Source organism: Galeopterus variegatus, unplaced genomic scaffold (genome assembly GCF_000696425.1).
Source record: "Galeopterus variegatus unplaced genomic scaffold, G_variegatus-3.0.2 Scaffold657, whole genome shotgun sequence".
Classification (NCBI taxonomy): Eukaryota; Metazoa; Chordata; class Mammalia; order Dermoptera; family Cynocephalidae; genus Galeopterus; species Galeopterus variegatus.
The window spans coordinates 145,364-161,931 of record NW_007726768.1 but is presented as its reverse complement, the minus strand read 5'-3'; the positions used below and the strand labels follow the sequence as shown (position 1 = coordinate 161,931).

At 35.3% G+C, this 16,568-nt stretch overlaps 1 protein-coding gene across 1 annotated transcript in view; it reads left to right on the top strand.

The window, feature by feature from the left end:
- MYO9A (myosin IXA) overlaps window positions 1-16,568 on the top strand; it is a 331,403-nt gene that overhangs the window by 220,359 nt on the left and 94,476 nt on the right. The window contains exons 20-26 of the mRNA XM_008571047.1: window positions 3,610-3,690; window positions 5,442-5,552; window positions 6,345-6,467; window positions 7,904-8,053; window positions 9,132-9,451; window positions 10,262-11,863; window positions 14,832-14,931. Of these exons, the coding sequence (XP_008569269.1) occupies window positions 3,610-3,690; window positions 5,442-5,552; window positions 6,345-6,467; window positions 7,904-8,053; window positions 9,132-9,451; window positions 10,262-11,863; window positions 14,832-14,931 (2,487 nt within the window). The remainder of the gene's footprint in view (window positions 1-3,609; window positions 3,691-5,441; window positions 5,553-6,344; window positions 6,468-7,903; window positions 8,054-9,131; window positions 9,452-10,261; window positions 11,864-14,831; window positions 14,932-16,568) is intronic.

Sequence of the window (16,568 nt, the reverse complement as noted above, 5' to 3'; positions counted from 1 at the left end):
TGGATTCATTAGGGAAATGAAAAGTAAAACCACAAGGCAATAAATACTATTATATTCTTTCCAGCATGGCTGAAATAAAGAAGACTGATATACAAAGTATTAATGGGGATGTGGAGCAACCAGAACTCTTCTGTGCTGCTGTTGAAATATAAATTGATACAAACACTTTGAGAAACAGTTAAAAGATATGTGTAAGAATATTCATATCAACTTTATTTATAGTAGCTTAAACTGTAACAACCAGATAATCATCTCTAAATGGATAGTTTAATGGTATTATAGCCATGTAATGGATCACTACTATACAACACTGAAAATGTATAAAATACAATTGTATGCAACAAATCAAAATAGTACATACTGTATTTTTCTATTTATATGAATTTTAATAGCAGGGAAAACTAACATCATCTTAGAAGTGAATATAATAATTACCGTTGGTTGGGGTGTGGAGATGGGGGCAGGTAGCTTGCTAAATTCAGTGAGATAGGGCACAAAGGGGCTTCTGAGTTTCTGCTAATCTTTTTTTTTTTTTAATTGACTTGAGTTCTGGTTATAAGAATGTGTTCCTAAGCATTTTATTTCATGTATATTATAGCACAATAACATTTATAAGAAAAAAGAGTACTCAAGAGTAAAAAATTTGTATGTTGGTATAATATGAGGGGTCTTCAAAAAGTTCGTGGAAAGATTTATATTTTCTTAATTCTGTTTTTCCATGAACTTTTTGAAGTAACCTAATAACAAGGAAAAAAGAGTACTCAAGAGTAAAAAATTTGTATGTTGGTATAATATGAGGGGTCTTCAAAAACTTCGTGGAAAGATTTATATTTTCTTAATTCCGTTTTTCCATGAACTTTTTGAAGTAACCTAATAACAAGGGTTTACATGGTTGTAAGTCTTCTGTGTTTCACTTGAAGTTGTAAAATATTGACTATAAGTAGACTGTGGGAATTAGGTTTGTATATTGTAATCCCTAGAGCAGCCACTAAAAAAGCAATACAAAGATGTAGCTGAAAAGCCAGTAGATTAATATTGAATACTCGAGTATATTGAAAAGGGGGGAGGGCACCTCATCAAGGAAGATACACAGATGGCAAATAAGCATATGAAAAGATGCTCCGTATCATACATCATTAAGGAATTTCAAATTCAAACAACAGTGATATACCACTATACTATTGGAATGGCAAAAATCCAAAGCAATGACACCATCAAATGCTGGTGAGAATGTGTAGCAACAGGAACTCTCATTGATGGTGGGAATGTAAAATAGTACAGCCACTGTAAAAGGCAGTTTGGCAGTTTCTTATAAAACTGAATATACATTTACCATACGATACAGTAATTACACTCGTTATTTACCCAAATGAGCTGAAAACTTATGTCCACATGAAAACATGTATACAGATGTTTATGACAGCTTTATTCATATTTGCCAAAACTTGGAAGCAACCAAGATGTCCTTCAGTAGGTGAATGAATAAACAAACTGTGGTGCATCCAGCCATTCGAATATTATTCAGCACTAAAAAGAAATGAGCTATTAATGAAAAGACATAGAGAAACCTTAAATGCATTATTAATAAGTAAAAGAAGCCACTTTGAAAAGGCTACAAACCAGATGGTTCTAACTATATGACATTCTGAAGTCAAAAGTATGGAGACAGCAAAAAGATCACTGGTTGGCTTGGAACAGGGGAGAGAGGGAGGGATAAATAGGATGAGCACAGAAGATTTTTAAGCACTTAAACTAATCTGTATGATAGCTCAATGGTGAATACCTGTCTATGCATTTGTCGAAACATGTAGTATGTACAACATAAAGAGGGAACTCTAAATCAAATTATTGACTATAGTCAATAATAGTGTATCAGTACTGCTTCATCACTTGTAACAAATACACCGCACTAATGCAAGATGTTAGCTATAGGGAAAATTTTGTGTGTTGGGTGGTGGGGAGGGTGGTGAGGAGGGTGGGAGGAGGTATATGGAAATTCTCTGTATGTTCCACTTATTTTTGCTGTGATCCTAAAATGCAGTCTATTTTTAAAAGGCTTGGGGTTGGGGGAGGGTAGAAAAAGAGAGCAACAAAAGAGAGAGGACAAACAGAAAACAAATAATAAAATGGTAGATCTAAATTCAATCATATTAACAACTACATTCAATGTAAATGCTCTAAACCTTCCGGTTAAAAATTAGATACTGTCAGATTGGATAAAATAACAAGAACCAGCTGTGTGCTGTGTACCAGAAACCCTCTTTAAATGCAGTGACACTAAAAGGTTAAAGTTAAAGAAAGAAAAAGATACATCACTTGGTAGTGCAAACAGTAACCAAAAGAAAGCTAGAGTAGCTATAGTAGTGTCAAAGAAGACTTCAGAAAAGAGAAAATTACCAGGGATAGAAAAGTATATTTCATAATAAAAGGGGAGGTTCAGAAATAATACATAACAGTCTTAAGTGTGTATTCATCTAATAACAGAGCTCCCAAATACCTGAACCAAAAACTGATAGAACTAATAGAAAAAACGGACAAATCTATAATCATGCACCTCTCAGAAATTGATAGGACAAGTAGACAATTAGGAAGCATATGGAAGACTATTAACCTACTTGACCTAATTGAAATTTTTTGAACATCCCAGCCAACAACTACAAAATATACATTCATTTTAAGTACCCATGGAATAATGCCATGATAGATCATAAACTAGGCCATAAAACAAACCTTAGTGAATTTAAGAGAGTTAAAATCATACAAAATGTTTTATTTGACCATAATGGAATTAAACTAAAAGTCAATCAAAGAAAGATAACGATACCATAATAGATGGAAAACAGAAAGACTTCTAAATAATACATGAGTAAAAGAGGAAGGAGCATACTAAAAAATTTTAAATGGAATGAAATATCAAAATTTGTGCAGTACAGCTAAAGCAGTGCTCAAAGGTTAATTTATAGCATTAAATGCTTTTATTAGAAAAGGAGATAGGTCTCAAATCAGTAATCTAAGCTTCTGCCTTAAGAAACTAGAAAAGAAGAATATGTTAAACCCAAAGCAGGCAGAAAGAAGGAAATAAAGAGAACAGCATAATTCAATGAAATTGAAAACAGAAAAATAGAGAAAAATCAATGAATCCGAAAAGCTGGTTCTTTGAATAGATGAAAAAATTGACGAACCTTTTGCCAGATTAATCGAGAAAAAAAGAGAGAAGATACAAATTAACATTATTGGCAATAAAATGTACTGTACAGACATTACTGGACACCCTAATGGATGATAAAAGTTGTTTTAGGATGCACGAGTTTGAAGAAAATTGTTTAATGAGATGTGAAGAAAAGTGAAAAAATTATTCTATACTTAAATTATTCTGAAACGTGTAATATTTACTATTGTCAGGTTTTCAGCTTTAAGGTTAAACTATCATCCTTTTCCTTAATTATTTTTAATTTAACTAGTATGGGAATGTATACAATTTTCTTTTCAGAAACCCATTTCTACATATACCACTAATTTTTGCATATTTTGCAAACATTATTATTTATAAGTCTTTTGTTTCCAGTTTGAAATGGGAGAATATGCTAATTATATTGCTTTGTATTGCAGGCATCATTAAGCAAGCTGATGGAGACACTTGGTCAAGCAGAACCATATTTTGTGAAATGCATTCGCTCTAATGCCGAAAAGGTAAAAACGTCCTGTAAATGAGATCATACAGTTCACCTTACTTCAAACCAAGCTTTAAATTCTTTTAAGGAGAACAAGTGGAAGGAAACAGCTATCTATAATTTTTAAAAGGAAGATAGTGGTCCATAAATATTTTCTATGGATATTCTTTTAATTTCTACACTTATTTGCCTGTGAAGTGATGATGTGGATTTGATTTAGCAAATATCTCTTGAAATTTCATCAGAAAAAAAGAGTTTTCTTCTATGAAACTTTTGTCACCCTAAGATTAATCTCTCTTGTTTGGATGTGAGCTACACCTCTTGAAAAAATTGCCAAAGAATAGCATTTTTCATGTTTAGAGATTCTTGTCTTTGTAACTCAGGGAAGATAACTGTGGGCATTCTTGATTCCTTCCTCTTATCTTTGGCAGTTTTCCTAATTAGAGCTTCTCAGAATATAATTAATATAAATATTTTTATCTTTATTTATGTTTATCATAGAAAAAAATAATTCCTCGCCTGAACAGCTAAAATATAGTAGGAATTATGTTAAGCTTTCTTCATTTTTAAGAAGTCAGTCTGCAACTCTGTTTATAAGCTTTGTAAGCTCATTGAGTTACTTGATCATTCTGTGACTTAAATATTTTCCTCTGTATAATAATATCCTGTAATTATAGGACCAACCTCATAGTGTTTTGTGAGTACAAGGGTATTTCAAAAACTTCATGGAAAAATGGAATTAAATGATAATACTAATATTTCCATGAACTTTTTGAAGAACCCTCATATATAATAATGTAAACACCATGCCTTAGCTCGTGAATAGTTTGAGTTCCTATTATTAGAGACCTTGCTATACAAAGAGTTCAATTAATGAAGTATTTTAGGACAGATAATAAATACTAAATAAATGTTACTTGCTATTATTATTTAACTTAAATTGCCCATTTAATCTTTTTATTTCTCCACAGCTGGTATGTGCACCACCGTAGCTGCGGGGAAATGTTTGGGATTGCCTTAGAGGATCACTGAAAATAGTATTTACAGAATAGGGGAAAATATCAGAAACTCCAAATACATCTTCTTTTGAATGTCTAAAAACATGCCTACTGAAACACCTAGGAGTGATAGGGTGTTGTGACTGGTGTTGAGTGACTACATCCCATTAGCCTCTTCCTATAAATGCCTATAATAATGTGGGGATTAATACTGAGGAACTACAGGAATTTTTTGTTTTTTCAGTGTTTCATATCAGGACCATCATTAAAAAGTATTTAGGGAAATAAATTGCTCTTAACCTTGTACCAGCCACTAAAAGAAGAATCTGTCAGCTCTCGGTTAACCAAGGCAGCTGGTGGAGTGGGGCAGATGGTTTCTTAGTGAGATTATAAGTTACAATCATAATGAAATACAAAAATACAGACAGCTCTTGACTGATTATAAGTAGGTTAATCTTGCTACAGATTTTGTAGTAACTGGACTATGTGGCCTCTGTGGGCAACTACATTCCTTTTGAACTTTTAAGGTCCTCTCCTTCTTCAACCAGAGTAGCCTGGAAGCTTGATCTACTTCATTTCTTTAGGGTTGGACAGTCAGAACTTTTCTGAAACAACCAGCTGGGAGGTGAGCTTGTACCATTACCTTAGCTATATCTTAGAAAACCTCCAGTCAATCCCTAGATATTCAAAAGATAGCCATGCTTATAAGACAGATATTAATTTGGAGATCTGTTGTTCTTGGTTAATCTTTTTTCCATTTGCTTTTTCTTAGCTGCCCTTAAGGTTCAGTGATGCCTTGGTACTTAGACAGCTTCGATACACTGGGATGCTGGAGACAGTTCGAATTCGCCAATCAGGATACAGCTCCAAATATTCTTTCCAGGTTATGCTTTTATAATGATATTTAAAAATTATTTCCACATATCTTGCTTATTTCTTCTTTGGGGCTCACTTTTCTTTCTGTTCCACTACAGAATTGAAAAGGAATAGAGAGTGTTCACTTCCATTGAATGGCAGCAATCTCATTAAGCTTGTGTTGTAATAGAATCCAGTACTTGGCTATTCTCATTTGATCATAATATTTGCTTATACCAAGTTTACTCATAACATAGCAATTCTTAACACTGATTTCTCCAGTAATTGAATCATTTAATCAGAATTATCTGGTCAAGAGATTCTATTTGGTTTCCCTAAGATTTCTCAGCAGGATTTTCTTTCATAGGAAGCTGCCAGCAAGGGTCACAGCTATTCTTATCATCTACTGCTGCTATGGGTATAAAAATTAAGTCTTTGCTGTTACTGCGACAGAAAGCTTCATTCTTGGTTATACCCTGTACTAGCTACGACATTCACTTTTTTTTCATTTGCTAAAAATTTCAGGTACTTGTTAAATAACTTTTCCTTTGGTCTTTAATACAGCTTTCTCAAAAGGGATATTAGCTTCCGCCCTTCTTTTCTTCTTCCATATCTTCTAGCATAAATATGTAGAACTCAGTATCCTCCTGTCATGATTTTCAAATTAACCTTTTATAATATTTTAAATTAACAAGTGCTTTTTTGGTTTCACCCTGTTTAAGAGTGAAAAAACGATTAATAAGAGGATAATTAGTTAATTTAGGGTCTGTTTACATACAATTCTCTTGTGATTATACAACATTTTCTTTTCATTTTTCAGGATTTTGTGAGCCACTTCCACGTACTTCTTCCCCAAAATAGTATTCCTTCCAAATTTAACATTCAGGATTTCTTCAGGAAAATAAATCTTAATCCAGATAATTATCAAGTTGGAAAAACCATGGTAAATATGATATATACAGCCCTCATCAAAATTGATTATGTTTTGTATTTAAATAATGTAATCTTTGCCTATGAGAATGTTTATAAAAAAGATATTGTATCAGGTATCATTAGGAAATTGATTAGGCCAATGTTTGTATTTAACAATATAGTCAGTATTAATTATAGAGCTTCTGGCCAATGCTATAATTCTGACTATAATTTTAACTGTATAAAACCATCTCTCCCTAGATATTCTAATATAATCTCCAACTCAGTTTGCCCAAAATGAGCTTATCCAGATTTCCCTGCTGCCCTTAATTTACCAGCTACTTTTCTTTCTCTGTTACCCTTCTTCCAGTTTCTGAGGCAGGAAACCATGATCATCTTTCGCTTACCCTTTACTTTAATTCTTTTACAAAGTTCTGTTTCTTTTTTTTTGCTCACAAATGATTCTCACATCTCTCTCCTTATATTCATTTTTACTGCTTCCATTTTATTTGTTCCTTAGCTCCTCTCATCTACATTGCTGTTACAGTAAACAACTTGCTTGTCTGATTCTAGTCTATCATTCCATTTAACTTACTCTACCCATAATATTAAACTCATTATCTTAATATACTTCTTTTTTTATGTCAGCCTCCTGCTCAATAATAATCCTCTGATAACCTACTCATTAAATTTAAACATCTTTCCCTTTTTCAAGAACCTCCATATTGTGGCTTCATACTATTTAATATCTTCTTTATGAAGATTAATTGTTCTGTTGTCTCCTGTGCATGCCTTATTAGTATTATTATTTCCAACTCCTGTGTTGCTCAGGTGGGACCTTCTATCTCTAGATCTCTAGACCTTATTAGTTACTGTTTTCCTTGTTTGGGTATACAATATCTACCTGCTCTCAAAGGTAAAGTGCAAATCCTATTTCTTAAAGGATATGTTTATTATGTCTTTGTATCCCCCAAATCTGTAAATATTTATTAGTGGAATGAGGAGTAAATAAATAAACTGTTTAATAACTTTGGGCAGTAAAGAAGCCTTTAATGCATGCTAGATTTCAGAAAGAGTTTTCATTGGTTTATTTGTGTTATAATCAAGCTTCAAGACCTATAGTTCTCAACTTTTTTTCCACTCCAACACTCTTGAAAATTTTGACATGTTATCAGTAGTACATTGACTCATTATGGTGGTGATATTCTGAAGGGAGTTATGTGTTACAATCTCTGGCACCAGAATTTTTATGCTGTTCCCATTTTCCCTTCCATATCCTAGTATCTCCTTTTCATTTTGAGAATGATTACTTTGGATAAATTGATAGAAATACTTCTCAGTACTTCATTTACATGCCTGCCACTGTATTTGTTCTTCTTTAAAAGCTTACCACAGAAAGGATGATTTACGAAATAAATCTCTCACATTTTCTTAAGCTGTGTTCCTCACCTTTCTTTCTTCTGGTAGGTCTTCCTAAAGGAGCAGGAACGACAGCACTTACAAGATTTGCTTCACCGAGAGGTGCTCCGCAGAATCATATCGTTACAGCGATGGTTCAGAGTCTTGCTGTGTAGGCAGCATTTTCTCCATCTGAGACAGGCATGCATTATTATCCAGGTGGGAAGCAAAGGATTCTTTCTCTGCATGAGATTGACTAGTTCATTTGGATTTTGTTTATTAACCAGAACTATTTTACTGTGAAACATTTAAATAATAATGTAAAGTTCAGAGATGAGAATGTGTCTTACTCAGTTTTGAAATGCTCATAGCACCAGATTACCTCGCATATAATAGTACACTAAATAAATAAATTAACTAATAAATATCGATTGCTTTGAATTTAAATTAAATTGAATTTATAGTTATAATGTTTTGTAAGGCATAAGTAGGGCTGAAGGGGTTATGTACTTTAATTTTTGTTGATATAGTTCTTCTTAATAATTTTCTGAATGAGAAATTTGAGAGTTATATGTATATTGTTCATGTTATCCACTCATTTTGGATGATAGGCACTTTATTTCACATGTGTCTGTTTTATTATCTCGCGCATTGGTTTATATCATTGACTGTTCTCCATAAGACCTTTTCTGCTTATGCAAGAAATCTTTAGTATCTTCACCTTTGGAATGTGTACATGGTTATCTTAGATCCATTAATGTTATGTGGGCAAATTGTAGCGAGAGAATATAATGTAATTTGTTAAAATTAATTTGTAGCAGGGCCGGCCTGGTGGCGCACTGGAGAGTGCGCCACTTGGGAGTGCGGCGGCGCTCCCGCCGAGGGTTCGGATCCCATGTGGAGACCGGTTCCCGCTCACTGGCTGAGCGTGGTGCGGCCGCGACACCGAGGGTTGCGATCCCGTTGCCGGTCCCCAGTACGGGCGCGACACCGAGGGTTGCGATCCCATTACCGGTCAGTAAAAAAGACAAAAAGGAAAAAAAAATTAATTTGTAGCATACAAAAATTTTAAATTAAGCTCTGTAATTTTGTCAATGTAAAGGTTATATTATTTAAAATAGCTGTTTTAGCCAAGCATATCTGGAAAAGGAAACTTTTATTTTTAATCACCAACAATTAAGTTGCTTAGCCACTTACCTTCTAATAATGACATAAGAGATTTATTCTTTTTTCCCTTTTCTGTGAAAATTCGGTGTAAGATATGACAACCAGTTTCTATCATTTTATCTTCCCACAGCGATTCTGGAGGAATCACATAAATCAGAAGCAAGTCAGAGATGCAGCTGTGCAGAAGGATGCTTTTGTTATGTCTAGTGCAGCTGCTCTTCTCCAAGCTTCCTGGCGTGCTCACTTAGAGAGGCAGCGGTACTTGGAGCTACGGGCTGCAGCCATCATCATCCAGCAGAGATGGAGGGAGCACTATAGGCGCAGGAACATGGCTGCTATCTGTATACAGGCAAGATGGAAATGCTACAGGGAAAGTAAGAGGTACCAAAAACAGAGGAACAAAATTATTCTTTTGCAATCAATATGTAGAGGATTCAGAGCAAGACAAAGGTAATCTCTGTTACTATAATAATTTCTTCTTCTTTTCTCTTCCCAAGCACTTCGTTTATACCTCTGCTTTAACACTTATCTAACTTGTGTTAAAATGGGCTATGTACAATTTGTCTTCTCCAGTAGACTGTGATACTTCTACTAATTTTAACCCACATTGTCTGGTCTATAAAAGAAATTAAGTGTTTATTGAATTTAATTGTATTGAAAACCTACATGGTCAATGGTTATAACTGCTAAGAATTAATTTCATATTAGGTTGAATCCTATAAAATTGGCCATATTCAACTGTTTTTACCTTCAGAAACTTTAACTTCATATTTACAGTTTGCCTTAAAATAAGTATATTATTAAAATGAGAGCTTTACTTATGAGTTAGTTTACATTTTGACTCGAATGCCCAGTTAGGAATATAGTTTGAGCATCCCTAATCTGAAAATGTGAAATTCAGAATGCTCAGAAATTTGAAAATTTTTGAGCATTGGCTTGATGCTCAAAGGAGCATTTGGCATTTCAGATTTCTGGATTAAGGATGCTCAACTGGTATGTATTTTTGCAAATATGCCAAAATCTGAAATACTTCTGGATAAGGGATAGTCAATCTGTAATACCCTTAATGAAAATATCATCTGACTCATAGGAATAGGAGAATTATGAAATGTGCATCCAAGTTAGTTTAAGAAATACTTAGGTATTATAAAAAGAAAATTTTGCAACTTTACATTTTTTTCTTAAATCCTCAGTAAGAGTCTTCTCTCCAGTGGTAATCAAGAGATATCTGTAAGCCATTTTGTCTTTTTCTTTGTATAGATTTAAAGCTTTAAAAGAACGAAGGCTAAAAGAAGCAAAACTGGAACTTGGGTTGGTGAATATCAAGACATACAGAACTCTGGAAATTCAGAGTTCAGACCCTTCAGAATGGGAGGATTGTTCCTTTGACAACAGAGTGAAAGCCATGGAGGAATGTAAATCCGCAATAGAGGGTAATCGAATTAGTCTTGAAAGTTCAGCGGACTGCTCAAAGGAGTCCCCAAACAAGCGGCAGGAGAGAACGAGAAGCCAAAGTGGTGTAAATTTGCAGGAAGATGTGATTGTAAGAGACAGGCCCAAGTCCTTAGAAGATCTCCATCAGAAAAAAGTAGGTCGGGCCAAAAGAGAAAGTCGGAGAATGAGAGAACTAGAGCAGGCTATATTTAGCTTAGAATTGCTGAAAGTTCGTTCTCTTGGTGGTGTGTCTCCTTCAGAGGAACGTAGATGGTCTACAGAACTGGTGTCTGAAGGCCTTCAATCTTTACAAGGTACACCTGACAGTGAAAGCTCTCAAGGAAGCTTGGAGCTTTTGAGCTGTGAAGAAAGCCAAAAGAGCAAACAAGAATCCATGATTTTAGATGAAAGAGACTTGATTTCATCACCTAAGATATCTAGTAGTCCAAAAGTGGATTCACAGGACAGTGCCCTCAGTGCCTCAAGTGAGACTGGCTATGCATTGATTGAAAAGAGAACACCCTCTGACTCAGAACATTTGAAGAATGGAAATATGAAAGAAAAGCTGGTCTGCAGTTCTGAATCTATTACTTATAAACCACAGCTGAGAGACTCCTTTATTTCAAATAGTCTGCCTACATTTTTTTATATTCCCCAACAAGACCTACTGAAAACAAGTTGTCAACTGGATACAAATATCCAAAGAAACAAACTTTTGGAAGGCGAGGACACACTGGGGACAGCTCTTAATTTGGATATCAACAGGAAAGCTAGAAAGCATCACTTCTCAGGAGATCAGATTGTTCCTTCTTTGAATACAGATTCTTCTAATAGTAAGCTTAAGAAGTTAGAAAAGCTAAACACTGAGAAGGAAGAAAGGCAAAAGCAGTTGCAGCAGCAGAATGAGAAAGAGATGATGGAACAGATTCGCCAACAAACAGATATTTTAGAGAAAGAGCGTAAAGCCTTCAGGACAATTGAAAAGCCAAGAATTGGGGAGTCTTTCCTAGCACCAACTTTCTATCAGTCAAAGGAAAGAGCAGAGAGACCATCCTCTCTTCTCATCTTAAATACCCCAAATAAGGGAGAACCCAGTGTACTGGGGTCCCCACCAGTTACTATCAAAGATGCACTTTTTGCCCCAAAAGGCAGTCTGTCTGCTCACTTACCCCTGAAGGATCAACCTGTCACCCTGTTCTTTGAAAGAAAAGGAAGCCAGTGCCAATCTACTACTGTCAAGGAATTATCTAAGACAGACAGAATGGGCACCCAACTGAATGTAGGCTGTAAACTCTCTAATAATCGCATTTCAAAAAGAGAACACCTCAGGCCAACTCAGTCTTACAGCCACAAATCTGATGACCCTTCAAAAGAGGGAAATACTAGGGCCATTTTCTTCACACCAAAGGACAATATAAGTATTCCTCTGTAAGTGAAATGTTTATTTATTTTTATGTATAAATGGGAAACTTCTTGGAATATTTTATTAAGGTGGCTTGTACTGCTCCCACTATTTGTGTAGGTGCTACCTAAGTTATCCATTTCCTCTTTGTAAAAATATTCCCTGATTGTTGACTTTACCAGTCACCAACAGTTGGATACAGTTATACCCTAGGAATCTCTAAGCACAGATAGCAGAGTTTTTGGTTCCTCACCATTGAGTGAGAAAGCATTTGTCAAGGGCAGTACTGTTTGTAAACATAGTAAGCAGTCAGCAAATGCTAGTTGTCCTGGAACTGTGAGGTGTAGCAGTCCAAGCATTTGTCAGGCATTAAAGAAGTTAATATGCTTTGTCACATCTGTTGGCCTCCTCAACGTCTTCATTATGTTCTTTGTACTATTTTCTATGATAAACACATAAAATTTACCATCTTAACCACTTTTAAGTATACAGTAAAGTAGTATTGACTATATGTACATTGAACTTTTTCATCTTGTGAAAATGAATACACACTGAACAATTCCCCTTTTCCTTCTCCTCAGCCCCTGGTAACCACCAGTCTACTTTCTGTTTCTAAGAGTTTGACTGCTTTAGACGCCTCATATAAGTGGAAGTTCTTTATGCTTTAATTTTTCTTTTTTATCTAGTGGTAGTCATGAGAAAAGCATTTTTTAAGTGATACATGAAAACAAATTTGACAAAATTTAAGATACTTGTATTAAGTCTTTGTGTACCGTGTATTCTTTCAATTCTTGTGAGAGAATATCACCATTGAAATGAAAGGAGGGCTGTATATTAAGGCCAAAAAGTCAAATTTACTTTAACAATGAAAATAACCTTTTCTCTCCTGTCATAGCCAGAGCATTTAAATTTTTCAGGCTTTAAAACTGCATGCAGATTTTATAGAGTCCTTTGTAAATTATGGGCAAGTGACCATTGATATTTTATTTTTCCACTAAGAGTTTCCACAGTATTATGAAATGCAGTTTAACTTAGTGACAACTTGAGGTCCCATTCCTGCACATTAACCTAGAGATTGCCCAGAAGTTCAAAGACTCTGTGTAGCATAAAATCCATAAGAGAGTTAAAAATATATTTCCTGACATTCTGGTTAAGTTTAGGGATGTGAAACGTGTGGGTGTGTGTGCACATGTTGACATATATACATATCAAGTAGCTGTTGGATTCATGAATCTGTTTTGTAGAAGCCTTAGTTGAAGATAACAAAAATCATCCTTGTGAATTATGCTTTTTCCAAGATATGTAGTCTTAATCACTTTTTAATCACTTTATCAATCTTTTATCATTTTTCCAAGATATGTAGTCTTAAACTGCTTGATCTAGTTTGCTTTATCTTATTAATGATCTACTTATTTTCAAAATGATTATATATGAAAGCCTACAGATAAAATTCATACTTTAAATTTTGTCCTGTTCTATAATTAATATTAGAAACATTAGTATTTTATATAATCATAAATGTTGGTGCTTCTAAATAATATAGAACAGTTTCCTCATTATAGATGAGGTCATTGGGGCTCATAGAGGTGAAATGTCTTATTCAAAGTCAAATATTTAGAGAAATAACTGGCACTAGAACTTTAGTTTCATGATTAGGGATCAGCATTGGCTTTCATGATTAGGAAGTAATACTAGGTTAGTGTTCTTTCTATACCATAGCGGTACTGAGTACATACTGGTCTTAATCTTTTTAATGAGGGAAAATGAAAAAGAAATCACGGAAAAATCTGAAGAAAATCTGAGTTTAAAAGTTAGTTGGGGTGGTCAGGAGGTATCAAAGGTCCTATTAATTGTCTCTTTGCAGAACAAATCAAATGCCAGTAGGCCCAACTATGGCAAAAGATTTTGATGGCCAGAAGGGAATCCTTTAGGACAAGTTAGGATTACTAGGCTTGATAATACATTGGTCAAAAATGGCGGTCTCCGAGAAGCCTTTAGCTAGGAAAGATTACCACCTGTTTGGTTTTGTTTAGGAATTATTGCATAGGGGCAAAAGACAAGATAACTTCTTATGGCCCCTAGATTTTCATTTATAAAAATTAAATGAAAGATTTTGAGTGGAAGAGGAATTCATCTACCAACTGTTATTATAATTTTGTGTCTACTTTTAACCAGCACTATACTAGGAGGTAAGATATGTTTCTCAAGGAGTTTATAGCCCTGATGAGGCGAGATTAGCAATATGTTGTTGATGAATTTTTAGACTCATGGTACTGAGTTAATATACGTAATTAGGGCCATAAAAATACAGGTTCTGTTCAGATTTTTATCAAATCCTGACATAAAACAGTCACATCATACAGTTATTCAAGCAAAATTAAATTTTTACAAGCTAACACTATAACATCTGTATGGTTTGGGGCATGGTTTTAGCTTAATAACAATTTCTTGTCCTGCCAGTTTTGATTGTGATATATGCAAAGTCAAGTTTTAAAACTAAGACCATGGATTAAAGCTACAGAGAGATTTCGGAAAGAGAATTTTCTAACCAATAGGAATCATCTCAGTATAAAACAAATAATGAGGTGCTCATCACTGTATGGCTACTTATCAGGTATTTTATATAAAGTTAGATTAAAAGGTTTCTTCTAAGACTAGTATTCTAAAAATTTAGGGATTTGGTATTTTCCTTTTCTCTTCCTCAAATCCTCTTCGTTTCTTGAGCTAATTTCGTTGCTACTGTTCTTAAGTATATGTCGCCATAGCAGAATATACACAGTGATTATCAGGCCAGAGCCTCTAATAATTCAGTCATACCTGTAGATTCTTGATAATAGTATTAATGAGGTAAGCAGGAAAAAATCTCTTATTTTGGGAATTGACCAAGCTCTGGAAGTGTTTAGGGAATTTTTTGACGTATTCATGCCATATTTTAAGACCACTTTTAGGATATCTGCTAGGAATTGAAATGTAGTCCTTTTGTTTTATGTAAAGCGTTGACAAGGAAGCCTTAAACAGTGGAAATCCTCAACTCCATAATCAAGATGAACCAGCCTGGAATCCTGTGAAGTTACTTGGGCTGGGCCAAGGAACGGTAAGTGTTGGATCTTGCTTATCTATCTTCTGTATAAAACAGATGCACATTATTTTGGAAATTATTGTTCTTGTAGGTAGAGCATCTCATCTACCCTCTCAAGTGTTTTTAGAGAAAGGAGCCATGAGCTAAGCCTGTTATAATTAGCAAGGTGTACTCCAGGCAGGGAATGTTGCCTAAAAACCTGGATGTATTTCTAAATAGGAAGTCGCTAACAAAAAGAAGGCAAATTATGCAATTGACTTTGGTGACTCATTATGACAGTGAAGGATGACTTCCTCGGCTATGGAGAAGGGCAGTGTAGATTTAGCTTCCATTCTTATCCTTTGTCCAGAGTTAATGTCTTTGGATTCCTTTTGGTCATCCCTGTCACCTCTGCTAGTGGAAAGGGCACGTTGGGGTGGAGGGATATTTCAAGAAATTCATGAGCCCTTTGATGTCTTTCATTGGCATCATCTCCAAAAAATACGAAACAAAACATTGTTGTGTTATTTGTTTTATCATTTGGTCAAGCAGGTTGCCAGACCGGCCCATAAAAAGAAAGCTCGAATGGCGCGGACGCGCTCCGATTTCTTGACTAGAGGTACTTTTGCCGATGGGGAGGGGGATACAGAGGAAGATGATTACGATGACATTATTGAGCCCCTTCTCTCCCATGACCAAGCTTCTCACTCTGAGCTAGGGCTTGCACCCACTCTGGGTCAAGCCTCTCACAGTGACTCCGAAATGGTAATTTTACAGCAATATAAGAAAAATAGCAAGCAAATCTGATGGAAATGGTCTTTGCTAATCTAAAGCTAACCTTCACAGCTTCTTCCCTTGTAGTGGTTTGTACATGGGAAACCTCAGTGAACACAGCAGCTAAAGCTAAACATTAATTTAATAGGACTCAAATAAAGGGCACTTTAACTGTATGTCAAATCATAAATTAAGCAAAATTAAGGTTATTTAACTTAGCACTAATGTAGAAATTTTTCATGTTTTATCTTAAAAGGTCTAGAGCAGAGGTTCCCTACATTTTTTCTGTAAAGGGCCAATAGTAAATATTTTAGACTTTGTGGGTCATACAGTCTCTGTTGCAAGTACTTAACTCAGCCACTGATGTATGGAAGGAGCCACAGACAATAAGTAAACAAATGGGCGTGGCTGTGTTCTAATAAAACTACAAAAACAGGCAGTGAGCTGTATTTGACCAGCACTATACTAGGAGGTAAGATGTGATTCTCAAGGAGCTTACAACCCTTCTGAGGAGAGATTAGCATAGTTTACTGATCCCTCGTCTAGGGAATAGGGTATATACGAAATAATCCAGTAGCTTTTAACTGAAATGGTATTCACTTTTACTTTTTTTTTTTTTGCCTTGAAACTTGCTTCTCTCTCTCCATTTTTAAGTAATAAAAAATGAACATGGGCCGGCCCGGTGGTGCACTGGATAAGTGCGCCGCTTGGGAAGCGCGGCGGCGCTCCCGCCCGAGGGTTCGGATCCCACATACAGACCGGTTCCCGCTCACTGGCTGAGCGAGGCGCGGGGGCAACACCGAGGGTTGCAATCCCGTTGCCGGTCCCTGGTCTGGTACGGGGGCAACACTGAGGGTTGCGATCCGTTGCCGGACACGGAAAAAGACAAAAGACAAAAA